We start from the raw sequence: 19911 nt of genomic DNA, 5'->3' as shown, positions 1-19911 counted from the left end.
GTTTCATTTGAGCAAACCTGTTGTCTGTGTAACAAACGCACCAGACGGTGGCAGTAATGCGACTGTCCTCATGTTATTCACACCGAATAAATCACAGAAGTTGTTCTGTTTCCGGTTTTAAATTCCGATTAAAATCTGTTCTAAACTAATTCTTCGAACAAACTGGTTTAAAGTACATCTGATCATGGAGGAATATAACTCCGGCGAGGAGGTAATTGTACAACATGTTTTCAATGTAATAATATATCTTAATCATGTTTGGCTGGGGAATCATATTGCTAATGTTAGCAAAAGAAGCTAAAAGCTAAAGTTTATTTTTCCACGGGTGTGGCTTAGAGATCCTTTCAAGGGTTTTATCCCACGTCAGAAAATAATTTGAAACTTGAGATGCTGTTAATGAGTTAAAAATGTAAATGTAAACTATAAATACCTGCATAATTATTATTATTATTTGTAGATCCCGTTAAACCCTGATGAGTCCACGGCCCCAATTAAAGAGGTAGGTTTCTGTGAATGAACGGAAACATTCAAATGCAGGTGAAATGACATGGATGCTCTGTCTCAGTGTATTGAGGGAGTGATTGGTGGAACAGACTATAACCAGAACAAAATCAACCAGTGGACTGCCAGCATCGTGGAGCACTGTCTGGCCCACTTAGTAAAACAAGGAAGAGCCTTCAAATATATTGGTAAAATAATGTTATGTTTATGACGTTGACTTCTAAGATGACAAGCAGTTTAAATATGCATGTTCTCCTCTTCTAGTAAACTGCACCATAATGCAGAAAAGTAGTGCTGGTCTACACACTGCAAACTCGTGCTACTGGGACACTGCTACAGATGGTAAAGTATTGTTATTGACAAAACAAAATCATTTCATGTTCCTTGAAATAACCATGCCCATAAAATAATAACTGGGATGTAAATCTACAAAAGTGAGAATACTGTGTTATATTTAGGAACAATAATAGAGGCAACCAATCAACAATAAAAAGTGCTGATTTTACTTATACTCAGAACCTTAAAGTGTTAGTACGTGCAAACTAAACAGTCAGAGAATGATTAACTTCCTATTATATTGTGATGTGTAACATATATATTCACTGAAGCTTTCAAAACAATATAAAGTTATAGAGCATTCAGGCCAACTGTACAATACGTATTGCTCATGATCTGTCTTATTTAAATGTGTTTCAGGGAGCTGCACAGTGAGGTGGGAGAACCGCACCATGTACTGTGTGGTCAGTGTCTTTGCTGTTGCTGTGGCGTAACATCACAAAACCTGTTTTTTCCTCCGGCCTGCATTTAAATGGCTCAGAAATGACAAATGAGTCTTTTACAAACGTTGTGGAGAGAACAAGCGACAACATAAGACTAAAATGGTAGCCGTAAGCTTGTGAGAGTGGACTGATTCTCCTGTTTCAGTCCAATGCAGTACTGACTATAGCATTACCATTTTATTCAAGGGGTTAGGGAAGGGCAATACAAGTTTTATTCTTACTGTATATATCAGGGAAAACAGGCTTTTAGTAACCATAAACTTGTATTTACATGAACAGCAGCATACATTAATGCATTGACTAACCCCCCTTAAATGTGTGGTCAACTGAAATAATTTAATGAAAGTATGTGTACTGTTTGATGCAAATTTCCTTTATAACATTCACATGAAGTGTTTTTGGCAAAACTGTAAAATGTTTATTTATTCTGGGACCACAGCACTTATTAAAAAGTGTGTTCGCACCACACGTTTCAACAGTTTCATTGGGTAGGAAATAAAAATGTTTGCCCACTAGATGGCAGGAGAAACTAGCATTAACACTCAGTACTGCAGTTTTTTTTTTTAATGGCCAGTGCCAAATGGCAGAAGGGCATAAACAAGTTAGGTCATTTTAATTGAGTTAAAATTAAAAGTACGTAATAAGTGAAGGTTATGTTACTTGGTATTTTGAGTGACATGTGATATGATAATCATTAGTCTAGAATAAGGTTCAAGACATTTTGCTTATAAATATAAATTTATTTTTAAATGTTATTTTTTATAAGTGAGAAATACATGTGCAACAGATTTCTTGTGGCATTATTTTCTAGAATTGATAACAAACGTCCCGAGACCGCAGTTAAAGTTAACAGAAACACACAAAATGTTTGCAATTGTTTTAAGAGACAAATAACATTGATGAAAGCATTTCATTTATGAACTTATTTACATCTAGGCGTGCAAAATTTGTGAGTGTTCCTCATGCAGAGTAACACGTTTGGTGTTGACCGCACAGGCATTTTACATCAATTGAAGAAGAAAAAAAAAGTCCTCATTCATCACAAATATACCATAGATGCAGCGCATTATATTGATACCCCCATGCTTCATAGATATTAGTACAATCAGCTTCAACTTTTGGCTTATTGTGATTTTAATAATGCAGCATATACAGTGTAGTTGTGGCCAAGCTTTTGAATTCTCAAGATGATTCAAGCCTGGGTACCTAAATTGTGTGCTCTTATTCAGCCATAGCCAGTAAACAAACTTAGTTAAGGACATGCTTTCTCCTTTCAGGACCAGAGATGGCAAATTATATTTTGGCTTCTAACGATGATGATGTCAAGAGCACACTCAGTGATCCATGTGGCACTTAAGAGTTTAAGATACATGGTACAACTTTCCGCAATAAAATAGCTTAGGAGTAGTTGTACACATTTCTGAACACCAGCCATGCTTTATATAAATGCAGACAAAATAGCAGCGCAAGTAAATGCATGTGCTAATTAAAATGGCCTACAGTGTGAAAAACTGAATATTATCTTGATGTGCCATTTCAGCTGTTATGTTGCTCTAGTGTTTTTGTAGCATTGTTCACAGTGGTGCTTTTATTCAATACATTTTATTATTTACCAAAACAAAATCATACAATGCTGGGCTCACTGTGGCCAGTGTCACAGTTGACACCTGTGTCTGTAGCATTGGCCTTATCATTAGGAGTGTCATAGATGGTGTCATTGAGAATATCGTAGGTCGTATCATTTGGCTTGTCGTCGTACGTGTCACTGGCTCGGTCACTGGGCGGCTCTTTGCAGTGGGGACTGGGCAGCTGGGGAGCTTTGCCTGCGGTTCTGATGGGAGATGGAGCCGTGTCGCACATGCAACAGAGCAGAGAGGAGCAGTCCCAGAGACCCTGGGTCATACTAGAGGAGAAGAGTCTTCGACAGGGGTGGCAGAACTGGTAGAAGACCAGCATGAAGAAGATCCCAATGGCGTACGCTACAAGCAGCTGCAGCACCAGCAGGGGAGCACAGATGGAATTATAAAAGTCTGTTTTGAAGATGTACCACAACAGCAGCAGTGAGGCATTCTCCACAAAACGCAGCATGTAGTAGACAGCCATGCGATACCAGTTCTGTGATTTATTGATGAGGTCCGGGTCGCTCAGTTTAACCTGGACTGCAGACCAGCAGAACATGTTGATACCTGCGTAGAGGAAGGTGAGCAGACAAAGCACGATGGTGGTTCCTACTCTGGACAGAGTTTTCTCGATATTCTCAGGGAAAGGAGAGTGGCTCAGCCAGAACAAGATCCAGGGGTAGAGGGAGAAAACCAGGAAGTTGAGCAAAACCACAGGCAGCACCCAGAGCTGGAGCACAGAGCTAAACAGCACCAGCACCACCACACGAGTGGCAATCTCAAAACTCCTCCACAGAAAGATACACATGTATGCCAAGGGTTGAACATCCACCTCATAGTCGTCATATTTGATCTTTATAGCGAGAATATTGCAGCGCAGTGCTCCATAGACTATAGACAGTAGGCTGATCACCATTAATGTGCCTGGAGAGAGAACAGACAAAACCAATTGGCGTGAAATAGAACTGCCAGATTGAAGAATATCCACACACATTCTGGCTGTGCCCCAGTTCTTTGGCCCGTTGACTGACTTTGACCTAATTCAGCTGAAATGTGTACAGGCACATGCTCCCACTCAGGCTTCACGCACCAAAGACTGACCCAAGATCAGGACCAACAACCCTTTTCCAGTTAGATAACTCTGAACTCATGACAACACTACCTCTTATTCCAATATGTCACTTAGCTAATCAGCTGTAGACAGGCGCTCATTTCAGTGATTCAACTAAAAATAAACAAGCTGGAAAGCCTACTCACCAGGTTTTTGATTATACAGAACAATGTGATATGTTTTGCTCCCAGTATTTAGCATTAAAAAAAAGGACACATAAAAAGGGCTCACCTCTGCCGATGGACATGCCCTGCTGCAGAACACAGATGTAGAGCTGGAGGGTGAGCTGGGGTGCAGATCCAAGGAAGGCCTGGATGACAGAGGTGCGGGCGAAGGCAGCTCTGTGGGTAAACAGCTTGCCCTCCGCCTGCCCCACTTGCCGCTCCACCTCCTCAGACAGCCCCCGGTGCGGAATCTGCTTCTTCCTGGTGATGCTGACATAGGGCTCCTCTATATGGCCCACGCTGCCATAGATGCAAAAAGCCTCCAGACACCTACAGCAGAGTAAGCAGCAAATTGAAAGAATTCATACCCCTCAAAACCAGTGCATATGGTCAAGGTCTCCTCGAACAAGACACTTCACCCATCTTGCTTGTATCTATGTATGAAAGAAGTGAGTCCCTATTCTTAAGAGGGGGAAATGAGGATCAGTCATATCCCAGAGAGGAGCCCAAATATGCAGTGGACCTGCTGGGAAAGAGATCTGCTCCTCTGGGTCAAAACAGATCCAGTGTTGTCGGTGCACATTGTTTGTATTATGCTTACCTGGACAACATATCACTGAATTTGACAGAACATCACAGGAAAAACTGAGGAGTTGTGTTCACTGAAGATATGATTTTAACTTCAAGACACACTTCCCACTGCACATCTCTAAAAGATATTTGTTATGTTAACAGGAAGCATCTTCTGAAGTTTGAGCTGATTGGCCACCTCGCTTCCATTAGGTTCCCCCAGGGCAGTTGTGTATGTCTGTACACATTACAGAAATAGCTTGGAGTGTGGAGTGAATAAATAATGACTAAATTGTGGCATAAAGTGCATTACAAATTACAAATTAAGATGCAGTTAGTTTTGTAGTCCACAATGCACCATTGAAGGTTGTAATATACCAGAGGATTGACTCGCAAAAGATTTGGTGAATAAACAAGCCACTACCAGAATGTCATTGTGCAAAGGGAAGTCTGGGCCTCCCCGCTCAGACTGCTGCCTCTGCAACCCGTCCCCGGATAAAACGGAAGAAAATGGATGGATTATGGTACTTTAGAATTGCTTTTGTGATTTGCCAATTGTATCCAAGCAAATTTCGATTAGATTGCAACAAACCTTGCAGCCAAAGTTAAAAAGTTAAAGTTTGTCAATAAACTACACAATATTCTATTCAGAATGGCCTATAGTCATATTATTTTTTTTAAATATTTATTTTAAAAACTCTTTAATTAATGTTCACTGCTGAATTTGTTTACATGATTGGATTTTTTTTTTTTTAAATGGAAAGATATCTTTCAAATTAGGATACACAGTCCCTCTTAATGAGCTAGTGTAGAGGCCAGTAAACTACCAATTACTACTGTCCCTACACACCGTTCTTTTGATCATTCTAACTGTTGTCATGTGAAGCTTTGCCATCTGTCTGACATTAGAACACTGCTGGAGAAGAGAGAGAGAGAGACAGGCCGGAAGATTTATGATGCTGGTGGACATCGGACAGGACTTTTATTCTTAGGTGCTAAGCAGTGGCCCCGTCTGCCGATGCTGAAAATGCCAATGCTGAAAATGCTTGTGAAGCACTGCTCTCCTGCACTTGTAGGCTGCAAACACAGCACCCACAGGCTCTCTTCCTCGTCTCTGGTGACTTTAACCACGCTTCTCCCTCTTCTGTTCTACCAACATACACCCAGTATGTTACCTGCCCCACCAGGAACAATAGAACATTGGACTTGTTTTTTGCCAACACCAAGGAGGCTTATTCCTCTTCCCCCCTCCCTCCCCTGGGCAGCTCGGACCACAACCGTGTACATCTGAGGCCTGTGTATGAACCCATCGTGCGCAGGCAGCCTGTGGTGTCCCGTGAGATGAGGATGTGGTCTGCTGAGAGCGAGGAGGCTCTGAGGGACTGCTTCAGCACCACTGTCTGGACTGAGCTTTATGACCCACATGGGGAGGACATCAACATCAACACCATCACAGAGTGCATCACGGACTACATCAACTTCTGTTTTGAGAACATTGTTCCCTCCCGGACAATGCGGTGTTTTCCAAACAACAAGCCATGGATTAACCGTGAACTAAAGGCTCTGCTGAAGGAGAAGAAGAGAGCCTTCAGGTCAGGGAACAAGGAGGAGCTGAGGACTGTGCAGGAGGAGCTGAGGACTGTGCAGAAGGAGCTGAGGAGGAAGATCAGGCAGGCTGAGGCCGGCTACGGGAGGAGGATGGAGGAGCAGCTGCAGCAGAAGAACATTCAGGGAGTGTGGAGGAGCCTGAAAACCATCTCGGGCTTCAAAATCCCCCCTGCCCAGACAGAGGGGGATCTACAGTGGGTGAATGATTTAAATGCTCACTTCTTGAGGTTTGATCGGTCACCTGCCCCTCCCCCTGCACAGCTGCATGCTCCCTCTTCCACAGCTGGACAATGCCCTGCATCTGTTCCTCTTCGCTTATCTGCCCCGGACCATCAGCTCCCCACTTCGCCTGGACTCACCCATCCCCCCAGCACACAGTCCCCCTGCCAACCACTGACTGTCACAGCAGCACAGGTGAGGAGTGAGCTGAAGAGGATTAAAGTGAAGAAGGCAGCAGGACCTGATGGCATCAGCCCAAGGCTCCTTAAGTCCTGCGCAGATGAACTGTGTGGAGTTATGGAGCATGTCTTCAACATGAGCCTGAAGCTGAGGGTGGTACCACAGACCTCCTGTCTGGTACCTGTGCCTAAGACACAGCGCCCCAAAGACCTCAATAGCTTCAGGCCAGTGGCTCTCACGTCCCACCTGATGAAGACACTGGAGTGGCTAGTCCTGGACCACCTTCGCTCCACCGTGAGCTCAGCCATGGACCCGCTGAAGTTTGCATATCGGCCTGGCATCGGAGTGGAGGACGCCGTCATCTCCCTGCTGCACCGCTCTCTCTCTCACCTGGAAAAGCCTGGCAGCTCTGTGAGGATTCTGTTCTTCGATCTCTCCAGCACCTTCAACACCATCCAGCCGCTGCTCCTGAGGGACAAGCTGGAGACGGCTGGTGTGGAGTATGACCTGGCAGAGTGGATCCTGGACTACCTCACAGACCGACCCCAGTTTGTGAGAGCACGGGACTGTGTGTCTGACACTCGGACCTGCAGTGTGGGGGCGCCCCAGGGCACTGTCCTCGCGCCCTTTCTCTTCACCCTTTACACTGCAGACTTCAGACATGACACAGACAACTGTGTCCTGCAGAAGTTCTCTAAGGACTCTGCCATCATCGGACTCATCACGGACGACGATGACGCGGAGTACAGAGGACTGGCGCAGGACTTTGTGGACTGGTGTCAGCGGAACCACCTCCTCATCAACGCGGGGAAGACCAAGGAGATGGTGGTGGATTTCCGCAGACGCCACCCCACTGCCCCCTCACCAGTGAACATCCAGGGACGGGACATTGAGAAAGTGGACTCATACAAGTACCTGGGTGTTCATCTGAACCACAAACTGGACTGGACTCATAACACAGACGCACTGTACAGGAAGAGCCAGAGTCGGCTCTACCTCCTGAGGAGACTCAGGTCTTTTGGAGTGACAGGGCCACTCCTGGAGACCTTCTACGACTCTGTGGTGGCATCAGCCCTCCTGTACGGTGTGGCCTGCTGGAGCAGCAGCATCACAGAGAGGGAGAGGAAGAGGCTGGACAGAGTCATCAAGAAGTCCAGCTCCGTCTTGGGCTGTGCTCTGGACTCGGTGCAGGAGGTGGGGGACAGGAGGGTCCTGGCTAGATTCACATCTATGCTGGACCATGAGTGTCACCCCCTGCAGGACACTCTCTCCGCTCTGGAGATCAGCTTCAGTGAGAGACTGATCCACCCTCGCTGTGTGAAGGAAAGGTTTCGCAGGTCTTTCCTTCCTGCTGCTGTCAGACTTTATAACAAACACTGTTAGTACTGAACACTCACAATACTGACCTAACCATGTGCAATTCTGTCATATGTGCAATTGCTGTTGGAATTCATGTGCAATTACTGTGAAATTCATGTGCAATCTATGTGCTGTCGTGACACATATTCATGTGCAATTACTGTCGGGATCATATGCAATGGTATTTATGTATCTATTTATTTATTTGTCTATGGGAGTTTTTTATTTATTTATAGGAGATCTTCTACTGAAAGTGTTTTTCAGACTTCCTATAAGTGATCTGTTCTTCTGTATCTACCTCTGTATCTACCTGCGTTGCACCAATGAAATTTCCCCATGTGGGACAATAAAGGAATATCTTATCTTATCTTAAATCTGTCAATGTATGAGCAGTTTAGCATTGTAATCTAAGAAATTAGATTAGTTTGCTAATGAAAATAAACTCCATGTTTGTTTTCAGCCAAGAGAAACTTGCAATAACTAATTTATTATTTGAATGATCATCTAATTTAGTAATCAAAGAACTGGTCTGTACATAGGTTCCAAAACATGCCATGAATTGAGAAGTTTTCTGACTCAATCTGAACCATAATTGTATTAAAATGATAAGAAAATGTTTTACATTTAGAGGAAAGCACTCTTGTTTATGTACTCCACCAGAATGCACAAAAGGCCTCACATCAGTTTCATCTGGGTAAAATTTAGTAAAAAATATAGTAAAAAAAATAAAAAATATTGTGTGACTTTTGCATTCTAAACAACTAATCAAAAGAATAATTGCTAACTCGTCGAATAGTAAAATTATTGTTAGTTGCAGCACTACAATAATCCTGTATTCTGTGGCTCACTGAAGTTGAAATAGTTTAAGTGCCGCTTATCAGCCTGTTGCAATATTTATGTCAAGTGGGGAAGAGTCTCTAGTTGGTCAGAAGGTATTTCCTTGGGACCGTGGGTGCCGTAAATCTAAAGCAGGGAGGCCGGTGGGTAGGACAGAGTTGTTTTGGCGAAGGAAGAGAGAGACATGTTGTGAGATAAGGAGGCAGCAGTGACATGTGCTATTCTTAGATGACTGACTGGCAAACATATGTGTGGGTTTGATTTGTGAGCTCAGAAGGAAAAAATTAAGAGGGGAAAATGAGGATCGGTCATATCCCAGAGAGGAGCCCAAATATGCAGTGGACCTGCCGGGAAAGACATCTGCTCCTCTGGGTCAAAACAGATCCAGTGTTGTCGGTGCACATTGTTTGTATTATGCTTACCTGGACAACATATTACTGAATTTGACAGAACATCACAGGAAAAACTGAGGAGTTGTGTTCACTGAAGATACGAAACTTCTCAAGACACACTTCCCACTGCACATCTCCAAAAGACATTTGTTATTTTAACAGGAAGCATCTTCAGAAAACAAAGGCTTCTGCTTTCCTGTTGTTTCTGTCTGAAATAGAGTTGGCCTATAAGTCCATACCCTCTGCTTAAATGAAACACAATTATTTGTTTGGTTATATTTTATTTAAATGCCTGTTTGAAAAGAGCAATTTTTATTTTATTTTTCCAGAATTGCCAACACGTTCCCTGATGCTCATGCAGTAATATAGGTTACTAGTCCATGTAGCACTGACAGGATTAGACTCATGTCTCTTATGGCTGAGGCAGATGGTCCATCTAAGGCTAAAAGGCAGTTAAAGCAGCTCTCATACAGTGCGTTTATGCTCTTTAGAGAGAGCGCATTCATGAATTAATCACTCCAGGCCTTGTGTGATCGTGCCTTAAGTCAGAACGTGCTGTCGCTGGATTAACCCACTCGAATCACACAAAATACAGAGTTGAGTTATTGGAAACATATGGACGACACATATTGATCACGTGGTCCCTGCTGTGGCTTGGGCTCGTTCACATATGGACTTTCACTGCTGCTGGCAGCTGTTTGTGCTTTGTGTGTATTGTGTATTGTGATGTAAACAAAAGAAAAATGACAGCAGCATTTCTGACTGCAGTAAGTGGACTGGGCCATCAGATCGGACATGTTTAAGGAGATCCCACGCGTCAACGCGACACCTGTGGACGATGACACGTCGGCACAATTCAAACACTAACCTGACAATGGGTCCCAGCTGCAGAATGTGCAGCAGGAGGATGAGCGGTCTGTCCCGGCTCAGGTCTCGGTGGATGAACGTGAGCGCGAGCTGCACAACCACAGAGGGAACGAGCGTGAAGAGGAGCGTGAGCCCCTGCCAGATTCTGTCCCCTGCGGAGCGGTACGTGGAGCTGAGGTACAGCGCGGCGGTGGTCTCGGCGGTAAACAGGGACACCGACACAAAGATGGAGATGGGGAGGCGCATCCTTCACTCACGCGCCATTTGGGGTCCACTGAGCAGACCCCCGTGGATGGGACTGCGCTGTGTCGGACACACGCGTCCCCTGTCGCCGCGGTTCATCTGTCAGTCAGCGGGATGTTTTCAGTGAATGGCTGACCATGGGGGGCGCAAGCGGCGACACACTCTCCAGTGCGCATGCGCGCGGCTGCTGTCAGTACGCTGTCCCTTGTCAGTGCTGCTGGTTGTGGTAGTCACAGATAAGGGTTTTTGAGACCAAGACAACCATTAAGTCAGCAGATCGGGCAAGTGTCATTCGCCACATCAAAAGTATCTGACTTTTTACACTTTGCCTCAAGTGTCCGAAAAGTTTATTGATCCAGATGGACCAAAAACTATACTCCATTGTCACAGGGCATGCAGTTTTAATACTGTGTTGTAAATGAAAACCACCGATTCAGTGCTGTGCTGTGACACTTTATTAGTAATAACTTGCTGAGAACTGTTATTAATCTGCACATACAGACAGCATAGAAATGTCTCCACAACAAGCACAAAAAGCACTTGGAAACTGCTTTGGTTTGTTATTCACATACTTCAAACCACTAAAGCAACAATATATTTTCAGGTTTCCTTTACTTTTTAGATTAATAGCAACATAGAAACACTGGTTTTTTTAAATGTAAGGCCTCATTTTCACAAGAGTTTTAAAGATCACATATGCTTCACATATTTTACTTGCAACAGTAGTAGCCTCAGTCTTAATTCTGTTAGATCTGAGTGCTGCTTTTGACACTGTCGATCATGGGATCCTCTTACAGAGACTAGAGGACTGGGTGGGCATCACTGGCACTGCCCTAAACTGGTAAAGGTCCTATCTGGAAGACAGGAAGTACTTTGTTGAAATTGGTAGCTGTGTCTCAGACCACATGACCCTGACCTGTGGAGTGCCCCAAGGGTCAGTCCTGGGTCGCCTTCTGTTCAACCTCTACATGCTGCCGTTAGGTCAGTTGATACGCAGTGAAAATGTGTCCTATCACAATTATGCAGACGACACTCAGATCTATGTTTCACTATCGGCAGGTGACTATGGACCAGTAGATTCACTCTGTCACTGCATCCAACAGATCAGTTTGTGGATGCAAAACAACTTTCTCCAGCTGAACTCAGACAAGACTGAAATAATCGTTTTTGGCCCACAGAAACAAAGAGAAAGTGTTAGCGGTCACCTCCAGAGTCTCGCTCTAAAACCTACAAACCAAATTAGAAATCTGGGGGTAATAATGGACTCAGACTTGAACTTTAATAGCCACGTCAAATCAATAACATCAGCAGCTTTTTACCATCTAAAAAACATTGCCAAAATCAAAAATATAGTTTCAAAACCAGATTTAGAGAGACTTATCCATGCGTTTGTCTCCAGTAGATTAGACTGTAACGGCCTGCTCACTGGCCTCTCCAAACGAGCTGTAAAACAGCTGCAGTACATCCAGAACGCTGCTGCTCGGGTCCTGACTAGAACCAGGAAGTATGAGCACATTAGTCCTGTTCTCAGGTCTCTGCACTGGCTCCTGTGGCTCAGAGAATAGACTTTAAAGCAGCTCTGCTTGTGTACAAGTCTCTTTATGGCCTAGCACCAAAGTACATCTTGGATATGTTAGTGCCATATGAACCATCTCGGACTCTGAGGACCTCAGGGACCGGCCTCCTGCTGGTGCCCAGAGTCAGGACAAAACATGGGGAATCTGCGTTTCAGTTTTATGCAGCTAAAATCTGGAACAGTCTTCCTGAAGATGTGAGACAGGCTTCTACTCTGACAATGTTCAAATCTAAGCTAAAAACAGTTTTGTTCAGCTGCGCATATGACTGAAAGGATTTTTTCTTTGCACTCTTCTCTTTTGTTTGTGATTTTATTAGTTTAGAAAATCAGTTGGATTGATAATTTTTAATTTAGTTAATTTTATTTGTATTTCTGTAATTTTTTTTGTGATTTGAATGCATTTTTCCTGCTGTGTGAAGCACTTTGAATTGCCTTGTGTATGAAATGTGCTCTACAAATAAACTTGCCTTGCCTTGCCTAGTATCTAGAACAGTATGACGGAAGATAAAAGTGACTTTTGACCACAAAAGTATCACACAGTTAACAAACAATACAGGGGAAAAGGCCCCATGTCAAATAAGTTACATACAAACCTCAAAAGACATGAGACAACATCTGGCTTTTCTATTATAGTACAATATACAATTGTTATATTATGACAACACCAGGACAATACTGTAACTAGCCTAAGTATACAAGGATGTGATTGGACGTAGGCTGTAGGTGGTGCTGGGCTGGTGAAGGGCTTGAAATACTTTCAAGGCAATATGTGACATTTTCTTGTTTGAGATTGGGGACTTGCTATTATATATAGATGGTATGTGCATGTGTTTTTCTGACCTGAGACTTTCACCCAGATACAAAATGATACTTTTACAATACATATAGTGCAAATTACTACATTACAAGTCAAATGATACCACATAAAGTATTTCATCTAATCAAAACAAGACAACATTCTACTGTATGGAATGTGTTTTCTTTTCGCTAATCCCCACTCTATATACTATAAGAAGTACATTCATACCATCTGGTGAAGAAACCCTGTGAACCTTTAGAATTTAGTTTTGCGAATCACAATATTGTATTTTCAAAAAGCCTTGTTGTCAAATAAAGCCAGTAAACCTCCCAAATATTATATTTTTTTTAGTGTATTATGTAGTTCACTATTTTTTAAATGTTATTTTTTACATTTTGTTCATTGTAAAACTCAATCTTAATCTAAAACATCTTATTTATAGAAACCAAACCTAACTTCAGAGCTAAAAGGCCCCACCTCTTCATAGCGACATGCGGCAAACTTTCATCAACATATTTGATCTGGTGTCAAAGTTTTATGAATAATTGTAAGAAAGCACAGAGCTGTGGGAGAAGATAGGGGGTAGGTGAAAATTAGAAATTTTCTGAGCACTCAAGCCTCACATGACATTATAGTACAGCATTACTCAAACAAACGTAAAAACTCAACAAAGAAACAACTCTGAGAAAGGTAATTGTGAGGGAACACCATTATAACATGATTAAAAGCTCATCAAACTGACTTCCAGTCCTGTGTCATTGTTTAATTTAGGGTATTTTGATGAGCTTTCCCAATAATATTCATATAATATTGAACATCCTAAGTTATCAAATTTACAAAATACCGTAAGTTAGCCAGCAGCATAAAAAACCCTGTTAATTTAGTTTGCAGTTAGGAAAGCTATCTGAAACCAACATTCAAATCAAGTTACATAGGCGTTCCAAATACTAGATAGTGTTTCTTGACAGAGCTGAAGAGACTATTCACAGACTTAAGCAGTTTCACACAAAGACGCTGAAGAGAGGGAACTCAGACTGCTCGGGCTGCAGCAGGTCCACCAAGAAGCAAACGGTCCCAGACAGGCCTTCAAACAAACTGTAGATGCGGGTGACTGAGTGCGAGCCCGCCTTGAACTCCTCAGTATAAATGAACTCTGCAAACCTACAGAAACAGGAACAAATGGAAGCAGCAATCAGTGACTCAAAAATACCATATGACCAGACACTCTTTGACTTAACTCACCAACAATGAAGTATAAAAAAGAAGTTGACTACACTAGGGGTTCTTAAATTGTTTCTGTACAAAGTGATCCAGGGCCCAATCTCATATTAAAGGATCTGTATTTTACTGATTGTGCAGCCCTCAAGGAGGTGTTTGCAGCCTTGTTTTGGGCCCTGGATCTGTGGTTCAGAACCACTGGACTACACTATAGTCTCTACTCTGGGTGTTTACAAACTGCATACAGTCGATAGGATGTCTTGCCTCTGAGCACGATAGATGTATTTGGAGTTTCCTGTGAGGCGGTAGAGTAGGAGAAAAACATAAGCGCTGCCTGCCACACCGTGACAGATCCCTGGGCCCTTCTTGAGCAGGCCCTTCTGCCACACCAGCTCCCCGCTGCGAATACAAGTGTCCAGGTACTGAGGCTTCTTATTGATTAGAAACGCTTTGGCAAAGAGATACGCCACACCTGCAAGACACACAGAGACCTCTTTTCAGTTTCAGATCACCATTACCACAAAACCACACTATTTTGAGTTGAGAGGCCAAGGGATTGTATATAAAATGTCATTGAAAATGTTTAAAATGGAACACCTGGTGGTGACATTGAAAACTACAATTTGTGTGGTTGTGGACCTCAGGGAAACGGTACGGGAGTGACTGGAAGGATATGCTCATGTGTTACAAAAACATACTGCACAGGATGAATGTCCAAAATGATTGGCCAGAAAATATGTCTGGCTGATAGCGGAACATGAGCAAACATTGGCAAAGTAATATTAGTAATATTTTGTGGGGCCAAATTTAGCTTTGAATATAGCACACATTTGCTGTGGCATAGTTTCAATAAACCACTGCACAAAGCCTTCTCCAGCTCATCCCAAAGACTCTTACGTGGGTTCACACTTGTAGTAGATTAGTTTCTGCTTCTCCTTAGATGTTTTCTCAGCTTGCGAATTTGACATCTGACATCTTTTCCTCGACCATATGGTTGTGTTATGGGAAATGACTGAATGAAGATTTGTGCTACCTTAAGATACTGCTATCATAAAGTTTCACTTAATGTTGGGTACAAAGTGGTTTCATTTATATCTTCTCCTTGCTCAACCCTTCCCATGTGATGTGAACACAGTATACAAACAGCCCCCCTTTTGGGGAAGACTGTAACTCACCTGACTTAAGTCTTTCCCTCTCGTTGCTGAAAATATTTTTTTTCATCAAATAAAACACACAAAATACATTCTGTTTTCCTTGGATTTTTCTCATTCATTTTTTAACGTTGGAAGTCAGAAATGAGAAGCCCCTCTCTGCATCAGTTGGGTTCAGTATTGCAACTGAAAGATCATCACCCATGCAGCAGTTAGTCAGTTGGCGGCTCGGGCCTACTGTATGTTCTTATTTGAATCCAAGTGGCAACTTTTTTTAGACAGTCTATGTAGCTTGAACCATTGGAATCAGAACTGCATTAAAAATCTATTTAAAATTACAAAATAAGCTTCTTACCAGGTGCTCCATGGCACCAGTGCACCAGCTCGTTCTCTCTCTCAATGATGGCTCCCAGCTCGGCAGGCCAGTTACAGTTCTGCTCCTGGTTCATGAGGAAGTCCACACTCTGCCACACTAGGTCCTTCTCTGCCCCGCTCAGCTTGTCCTGGTAACTCAACAGCATTTGTAGCACAGATGACAGACCATGGGCCGCACCTGGGGAGGACACAGGATGGCTTTAAGATTCAGGTCTACACTGCAGCAGCCACAGACAGAACCTGAGGCCAATCCCCCAAGATTCCTGAAGTTCACTCTTCCTGTCACTTTAGACGCCAAACACCAAATGAGTTACTAAATAAAACTAAAAAAGCATTAACAGCTAACCTTAACATGCTTTTGTGTTATATTGTTGCTATATCTGATCTTTTCTGATAATGTCTATAGATAAACTGAACGCCTCGCCAATCCTTTGAAGCCTACAATCTTGTTCTTAAGCCAAGTAAATTATTGTATTGTTGAAGCACATCCAAGCTGCAGAGACCACACTCAAAATCAAGGAAAAAAACACTGCAAATGCTTTTTGTCAATAAAAAAATCAGGCTGTAATGTCCCTGAATGCAGCTACTGTCTGCCCATCTGGTCACTCACCACCAATGATGTGTTGGAGCCTGTGGCCAGACTTTACAACAGGATATTTAATATTCATTGCAGACTTGCTGGGTGGCCGAATCCACCAATGTTGTCCAGGTATAATGCACTGACATATGAGAACTATAATAAAGGACATATCCAACAGCTTCTAGTTTCAGATCAGATTAACTGCATGCCCCCTGAACTGATGGTAAGTGAACACATGCCTGAACACACGATGGTGCTCACAGGAACAGCTCCTGGCGCCGAGGACAAGCAGATCTGATGCCCTTTCTAAAAAGGCATGCACACTTTTCTTGGTTTCATTGATGAGCTTCTTCATTGCAGATATTGGTGAAAAATGCACCACAGATCAGCACAATGATTGTGGTTTCCTCCTTTCATGACATTGTGCAGAGAACAAACGTCTGCTGTTCTGCGGTGAATCAGATCCAATGGCAAATGCTCGTGACCCTGTGGTGTCTGTACTTACATTCACCTCAGAGACTGCGGTTACTTCACTCATTCAAATTGTAATGTGGCTTAACCTGTTGAGGCCCACCTATTTTTTTCTCATCCTTGCCTAATGTAATTTAAATAAATGTATTATACACAATTTGTGTCTAGTTTTGGGTGATGTGCATGGAAGAAATGTGATATAAGGCAAAGTTACTGCAGTTATATATATAAATATATATATAATTATGATTTATTTAATAAAAGACATACTTCATAGGAAGGATACGGCATATACAATAGCAGCCCCTTTGTGCACAACTTCCCCTGCACCTCCTGGAATGGAGTGTGATGCATTTTTGTGAGGCTTAGAGGGAGCACTATATGATTTTAGTGCTGTTTAATGTCAATTAATAATACTTTGGATGTTATTTAGCAGTGCCAAAAAGGGCTAAAGCTAATGAGCTTCAGATTTAGCTTTTTGGGGTCTATACACAATGTAAGGTCAGAAATGGTTTAGAATGGGCTCATTATGAAGAGGAAAACAGCGATACGAAGGAATCCTGTTTCATAGTGTGCTTTTTGTATGTGGTGTTTTTTTTTTTTAAACTAACATTCAAATGTTTGGTGTTTTTTGGAAACAGCGAGTAAGTCAGTGTAATTCTCATTTATTATATGATGAAACAGTGAATACTTCGGTGAAAACTTTTTTAATTTATATTCTTGAAATTAGGATTTTTTGTGACGACATTAGACCAACCAACCCATGACTGGACACCCATAGCCTAAAGGCAAGAAAGATTCCCATTAGTACGCCAGTGTTTTAAAAATGCTTTAAAATATTGTAGATATGTGCATGTTTTTAAATACTATCCTTAAGTGCCAGAGTATGTTAGGTAAAACATAGTGCCATTGTTATTATTCAAGTATTTAATCTGCGTGTTTGGTTAATCTGCTTGACATATCACTTGATTTGCTGTTGGTGAAACCCTGCAATTTTGGGCTCTGCAAATAACTTTAATTGAAAGTGTGAATCTCTTATAGGCTTTTGGAGGAAACCTGATATATCTGTGGCACTTCCCCTTATTAACTGCCCCAGCTTTTATTAAGCCACAAAAACCCAATTTTAATATTTGCAGAGTTCAATAATAACTGAGGATCCACTTAGGTCAGAGGTCAGTTAATCTGAACACTCTGTCTGTATTCATAATCATAAACTACTCTTGCGTAATACAAACTGTCTGTTCTTACCGAGGTACTCAGTTCCATAGTATGAGTACATGAGAGGGAAGGGCTTTCTCTTCCTCCGTGCGTACTGCTTCCCAGACTCGATGATAGCTTGACAGATGGATTTAATTTGATCTTTGCTCAGGATCTGCAAATATTGCTGGTTAGTTTCAGGCCTAAGCTTTTTGAAAGACAGATAACTATGAAAATAAAGTGATGGGATGGATCATGCAGTGGCATCACTGTGCTAATATTGGATAGGCTTTTTTCTCATTGTTTGATATAATAAAACTTATTTTTGTTTAATTTTTCTTTTCTGCTGGAGGATCCACCACCTGCCTGTCAGATGGCATTGCTTGGGATGTTCCACACTATGGGATTACGCAGTTACTGTAATCCTCCAGCAGGGGGCTTCTAGTCAATCCCAAATTAAGTCCCAAATTAAGAGCACACACTCACAGCATCTGTGTGTGTGCAACGAAACTGGGTGAGAGAACGTTCATGTTTTTAACTTATGTTTATAACTGAATTTGTATTTGACATATTAATTGATTTATTCTATTCTATCTCTTTATATTCACTTGTATTTGTGTCCTAGTTTTAGTCTATTTCTATACCCCAGATTATTATTGATACAATTTTTATTCTGGTTCTTAGCTTCTCCTCATATATATAGTTCTGACTTATTTTTTTATCCTTTCATCACATTTAGGATCTCCAATATTTCCTGTGGAGCCCACTGCACCAGGCTGTGGCTGCTGGGCCCTAGCTCGTGGGCTCCTGGTGGAGGTTTGGTATCTGCCTCATCTGTCCTCTGCATCTTGTGGCAGGACATGATTCTCTGCTCCTGATGCTGACAGCACGTCTGGTGGTGCGTCCCCTTCAGCCTTATGTCTTTATGTTGTTTGGTTGTTTAGGTCAGGCCGTTGTGGGATTGTTTTTAATGCACTGTAAATAATGATTGATTGACTGACTGACCATCTCCATGGAGACAAGTAGGTGGCACCACCAGGTTAAGTTACAGGTTAGATGGAGGCAGCCACGTTCACAGTGAGATTGCATGTTTTTAATTCTTTGAAATAATAGCACACTGAAATTGAATGAATGCATGCTAATTCAATACTGTGGAACATTCCAGGCCAAACAAAGGAGACAGACAGGCATGTGGCGTAACCCTCATCTAAAAAGTTAAATAGCACTTTTGTTGCAAACAGAAAATCTTCCCCTCATTCCCTCAGGCGGCACTGCCAGACAAATATAAATAAATATGACATTGATGACATTGACATTAATGGGTCGCAGTTTACATCTCAGAAAACCTGATCCTAATGTTAAAAAGCCTAGTGTTACCTCGATGCCCAATTTCTGCTTTAGCACCAGTGCCGCGCACAAGTATCCAGCGCGTCCCACGAAGAGCTCATCAGAGCCGCACTCCAGGAAATTAATGGGGGCACACACCTCCCACAGGTTGCGAAATGTTGTCAAAGGTTTCACGAAGTCTGCCAAGCCCAGAGCCTTGTAGATCATTGCCGCTACGGCATAGACCCCCGCACCCCCGAGGAGGAAGGCGGCGCGCATGTTCTTTTCTGGCTCCGCGTCCACATATCTCACTGATAGGTCAATGATCTGCTTGGCTGTCTTCAGGTAGACGTCCCGCTGCTCCGAGAAGAGCGGGCACTCGCTGACGTGGAAGAGCATGTACGCGACCCCTGCGGGGCCGTCATACAGCCCGCCATCGCAGTCGCTGACATCTAGCGGAATCTTCTTGAGAATTTTGTCCACTGTGGAGATGACAGCGGGGACGATGGCCTCGGCGCCCGGTCCCGGCAGCAGAGCCCCTCTGTAGTCCGCAAATTGGTTGGCGAAGCAGCGGTTGTTCTCCATCACCGTCAGTCACCACGAGCTCAAAGTAACCAAGGATGGTGCGGGAGCGCTGATTGTTTACCCAATCACGTGCGTCTACAGCTGATTGGCTGTCAGAGACGCACATGGCTGTAACTCACTGAGTCTAGGACGTGCATGCGCTAATATAATGTAATATAACCGCTTCTTGGGCACAGCTTATGTT

At 42.8% G+C, this 19911-nt stretch overlaps 3 protein-coding genes across 5 annotated transcripts; 1 reads left to right on the top strand and 2 right to left on the bottom strand.

Annotated features, from left to right (window-relative positions):
- The first annotated feature begins 91 nt into the window (after positions 1–91).
- LOC140359177 (dynein light chain Tctex-type 3-like) lies at positions 92–1592 on the top strand. Its single transcript, XM_072444040.1, has 5 exons — positions 92–211; positions 458–499; positions 566–689; positions 766–843; positions 1198–1592. The coding sequence occupies exons 1-5, from the start codon at positions 185–187 to the stop codon at positions 1269–1271; spliced, it is 345 nt and encodes a 114-aa protein (XP_072300141.1). The 5' UTR covers positions 92–184; the 3' UTR covers positions 1272–1592.
- Positions 1593–1999: 407 nt separating this feature from the next.
- On the bottom strand, positions 2000–10596 carry xk (X-linked Kx blood group (McLeod syndrome)). The gene is made up of 3 exons (XM_072444667.1): positions 10208–10596; positions 4242–4504; positions 2000–3823 (listed from the first exon to the last, which is right to left on the bottom strand). Exons 1-3 carry the CDS (start codon positions 10450–10452, stop codon positions 2904–2906), a joined length of 1428 nt encoding a protein of 475 aa, XP_072300768.1. The 5' UTR covers positions 10453–10596; the 3' UTR covers positions 2000–2903.
- Positions 10597–13705: 3109 nt separating this feature from the next.
- LOC140359629 (lanC-like protein 3) lies at positions 13706–19796 on the bottom strand. 3 transcript variants are annotated; one of them, XM_072444664.1, is made up of 5 exons: positions 19194–19796; positions 17868–17991; positions 15549–15746; positions 14307–14441; positions 13706–13985 (listed from the first exon to the last, which is right to left on the bottom strand). In XM_072444664.1, exons 1-5 carry the CDS (start codon positions 19725–19727, stop codon positions 13816–13818), a joined length of 1161 nt encoding a protein of 386 aa, XP_072300765.1. In that variant the 5' UTR covers positions 19728–19796; the 3' UTR covers positions 13706–13815. The 3 variants fall into 3 exon arrangements, with proteins under 3 accessions (XP_072300765.1, XP_072300764.1, XP_072300766.1); XM_072444663.1 differs by having other exon boundaries at positions 14307–14514; positions 19194–19794; XM_072444665.1 differs by lacking the exon at positions 14307–14441.
- Between the last annotated feature and the right edge of the window lie 115 nt (positions 19797–19911).

Source organism: Eucyclogobius newberryi, unplaced genomic scaffold (assembly GCF_026437365.1).
Source record: "Eucyclogobius newberryi isolate DKJ021-1_F unplaced genomic scaffold, fEucNew1.0.hap1 SCAF_14, whole genome shotgun sequence".
NCBI lineage: Eukaryota > Metazoa > Chordata > Actinopteri > Gobiiformes > Gobiidae > Eucyclogobius > Eucyclogobius newberryi.
Note: the sequence above shows the minus strand (reverse complement) of the source record. Positions and strands in the feature narration are given on the sequence as shown.

What these genes read in the sequence shown, in the direction of transcription:
- LOC140359177 (XM_072444040.1), top strand. Translation starts at nt 185, where the DNA reads ATGGAGGAATATAACTCCGGCGAGGAG. An exon ending in AATATAACTCCGGCGAGGAG is followed by an intron (nt 212 to 457) that starts GTAATTGTACAA and finishes TATTATTTGTAG; the next exon opens with ATCCCGTTAAACCCTGATGA. An exon ending in AAGAGCCTTCAAATATATTG is followed by an intron (nt 690 to 765) that starts GTAAAATAATGT and finishes CTCCTCTTCTAG; the next exon opens with TAAACTGCACCATAATGCAG.
- xk (XM_072444667.1), bottom strand. Translation starts at nt 10,452, where the DNA reads ATGCGCCTCCCCATCTCCATCTTTGTGTCGGTGTCCCTGTTTACCGCC. An exon ending in CAGCTGGGACCCATTGTCAG is followed by an intron (nt 4,505 to 10,207) that starts GTTAGTGTTTGA and finishes ACTCTGCTGTAG; the next exon opens with GTGTCTGGAGGCTTTTTGCA. An exon ending in GGGCATGTCCATCGGCAGAG is followed by an intron (nt 3,824 to 4,241) that starts GTGAGCCCTTTT and finishes TTCTCTCTCCAG; the next exon opens with GCACATTAATGGTGATCAGC.
- LOC140359629 (XM_072444663.1), bottom strand. Translation starts at nt 19,727, where the DNA reads ATGGAGAACAACCGCTGCTTCGCCAACCAATTTGCGGACTACAGAGGG. An exon ending in CTATGGAACTGAGTACCTCG is followed by an intron (nt 15,747 to 17,867) that starts GTAAGAACAGAC and finishes TGTCCTCCCCAG; the next exon opens with GTGCGGCCCATGGTCTGTCA. An exon ending in TACATCTATCGTGCTCAGAG is followed by an intron (nt 13,986 to 14,306) that starts GCAAGACATCCT and finishes CTGTTTCTGTAG; the next exon opens with GTTTGCAGAGTTCATTTATA.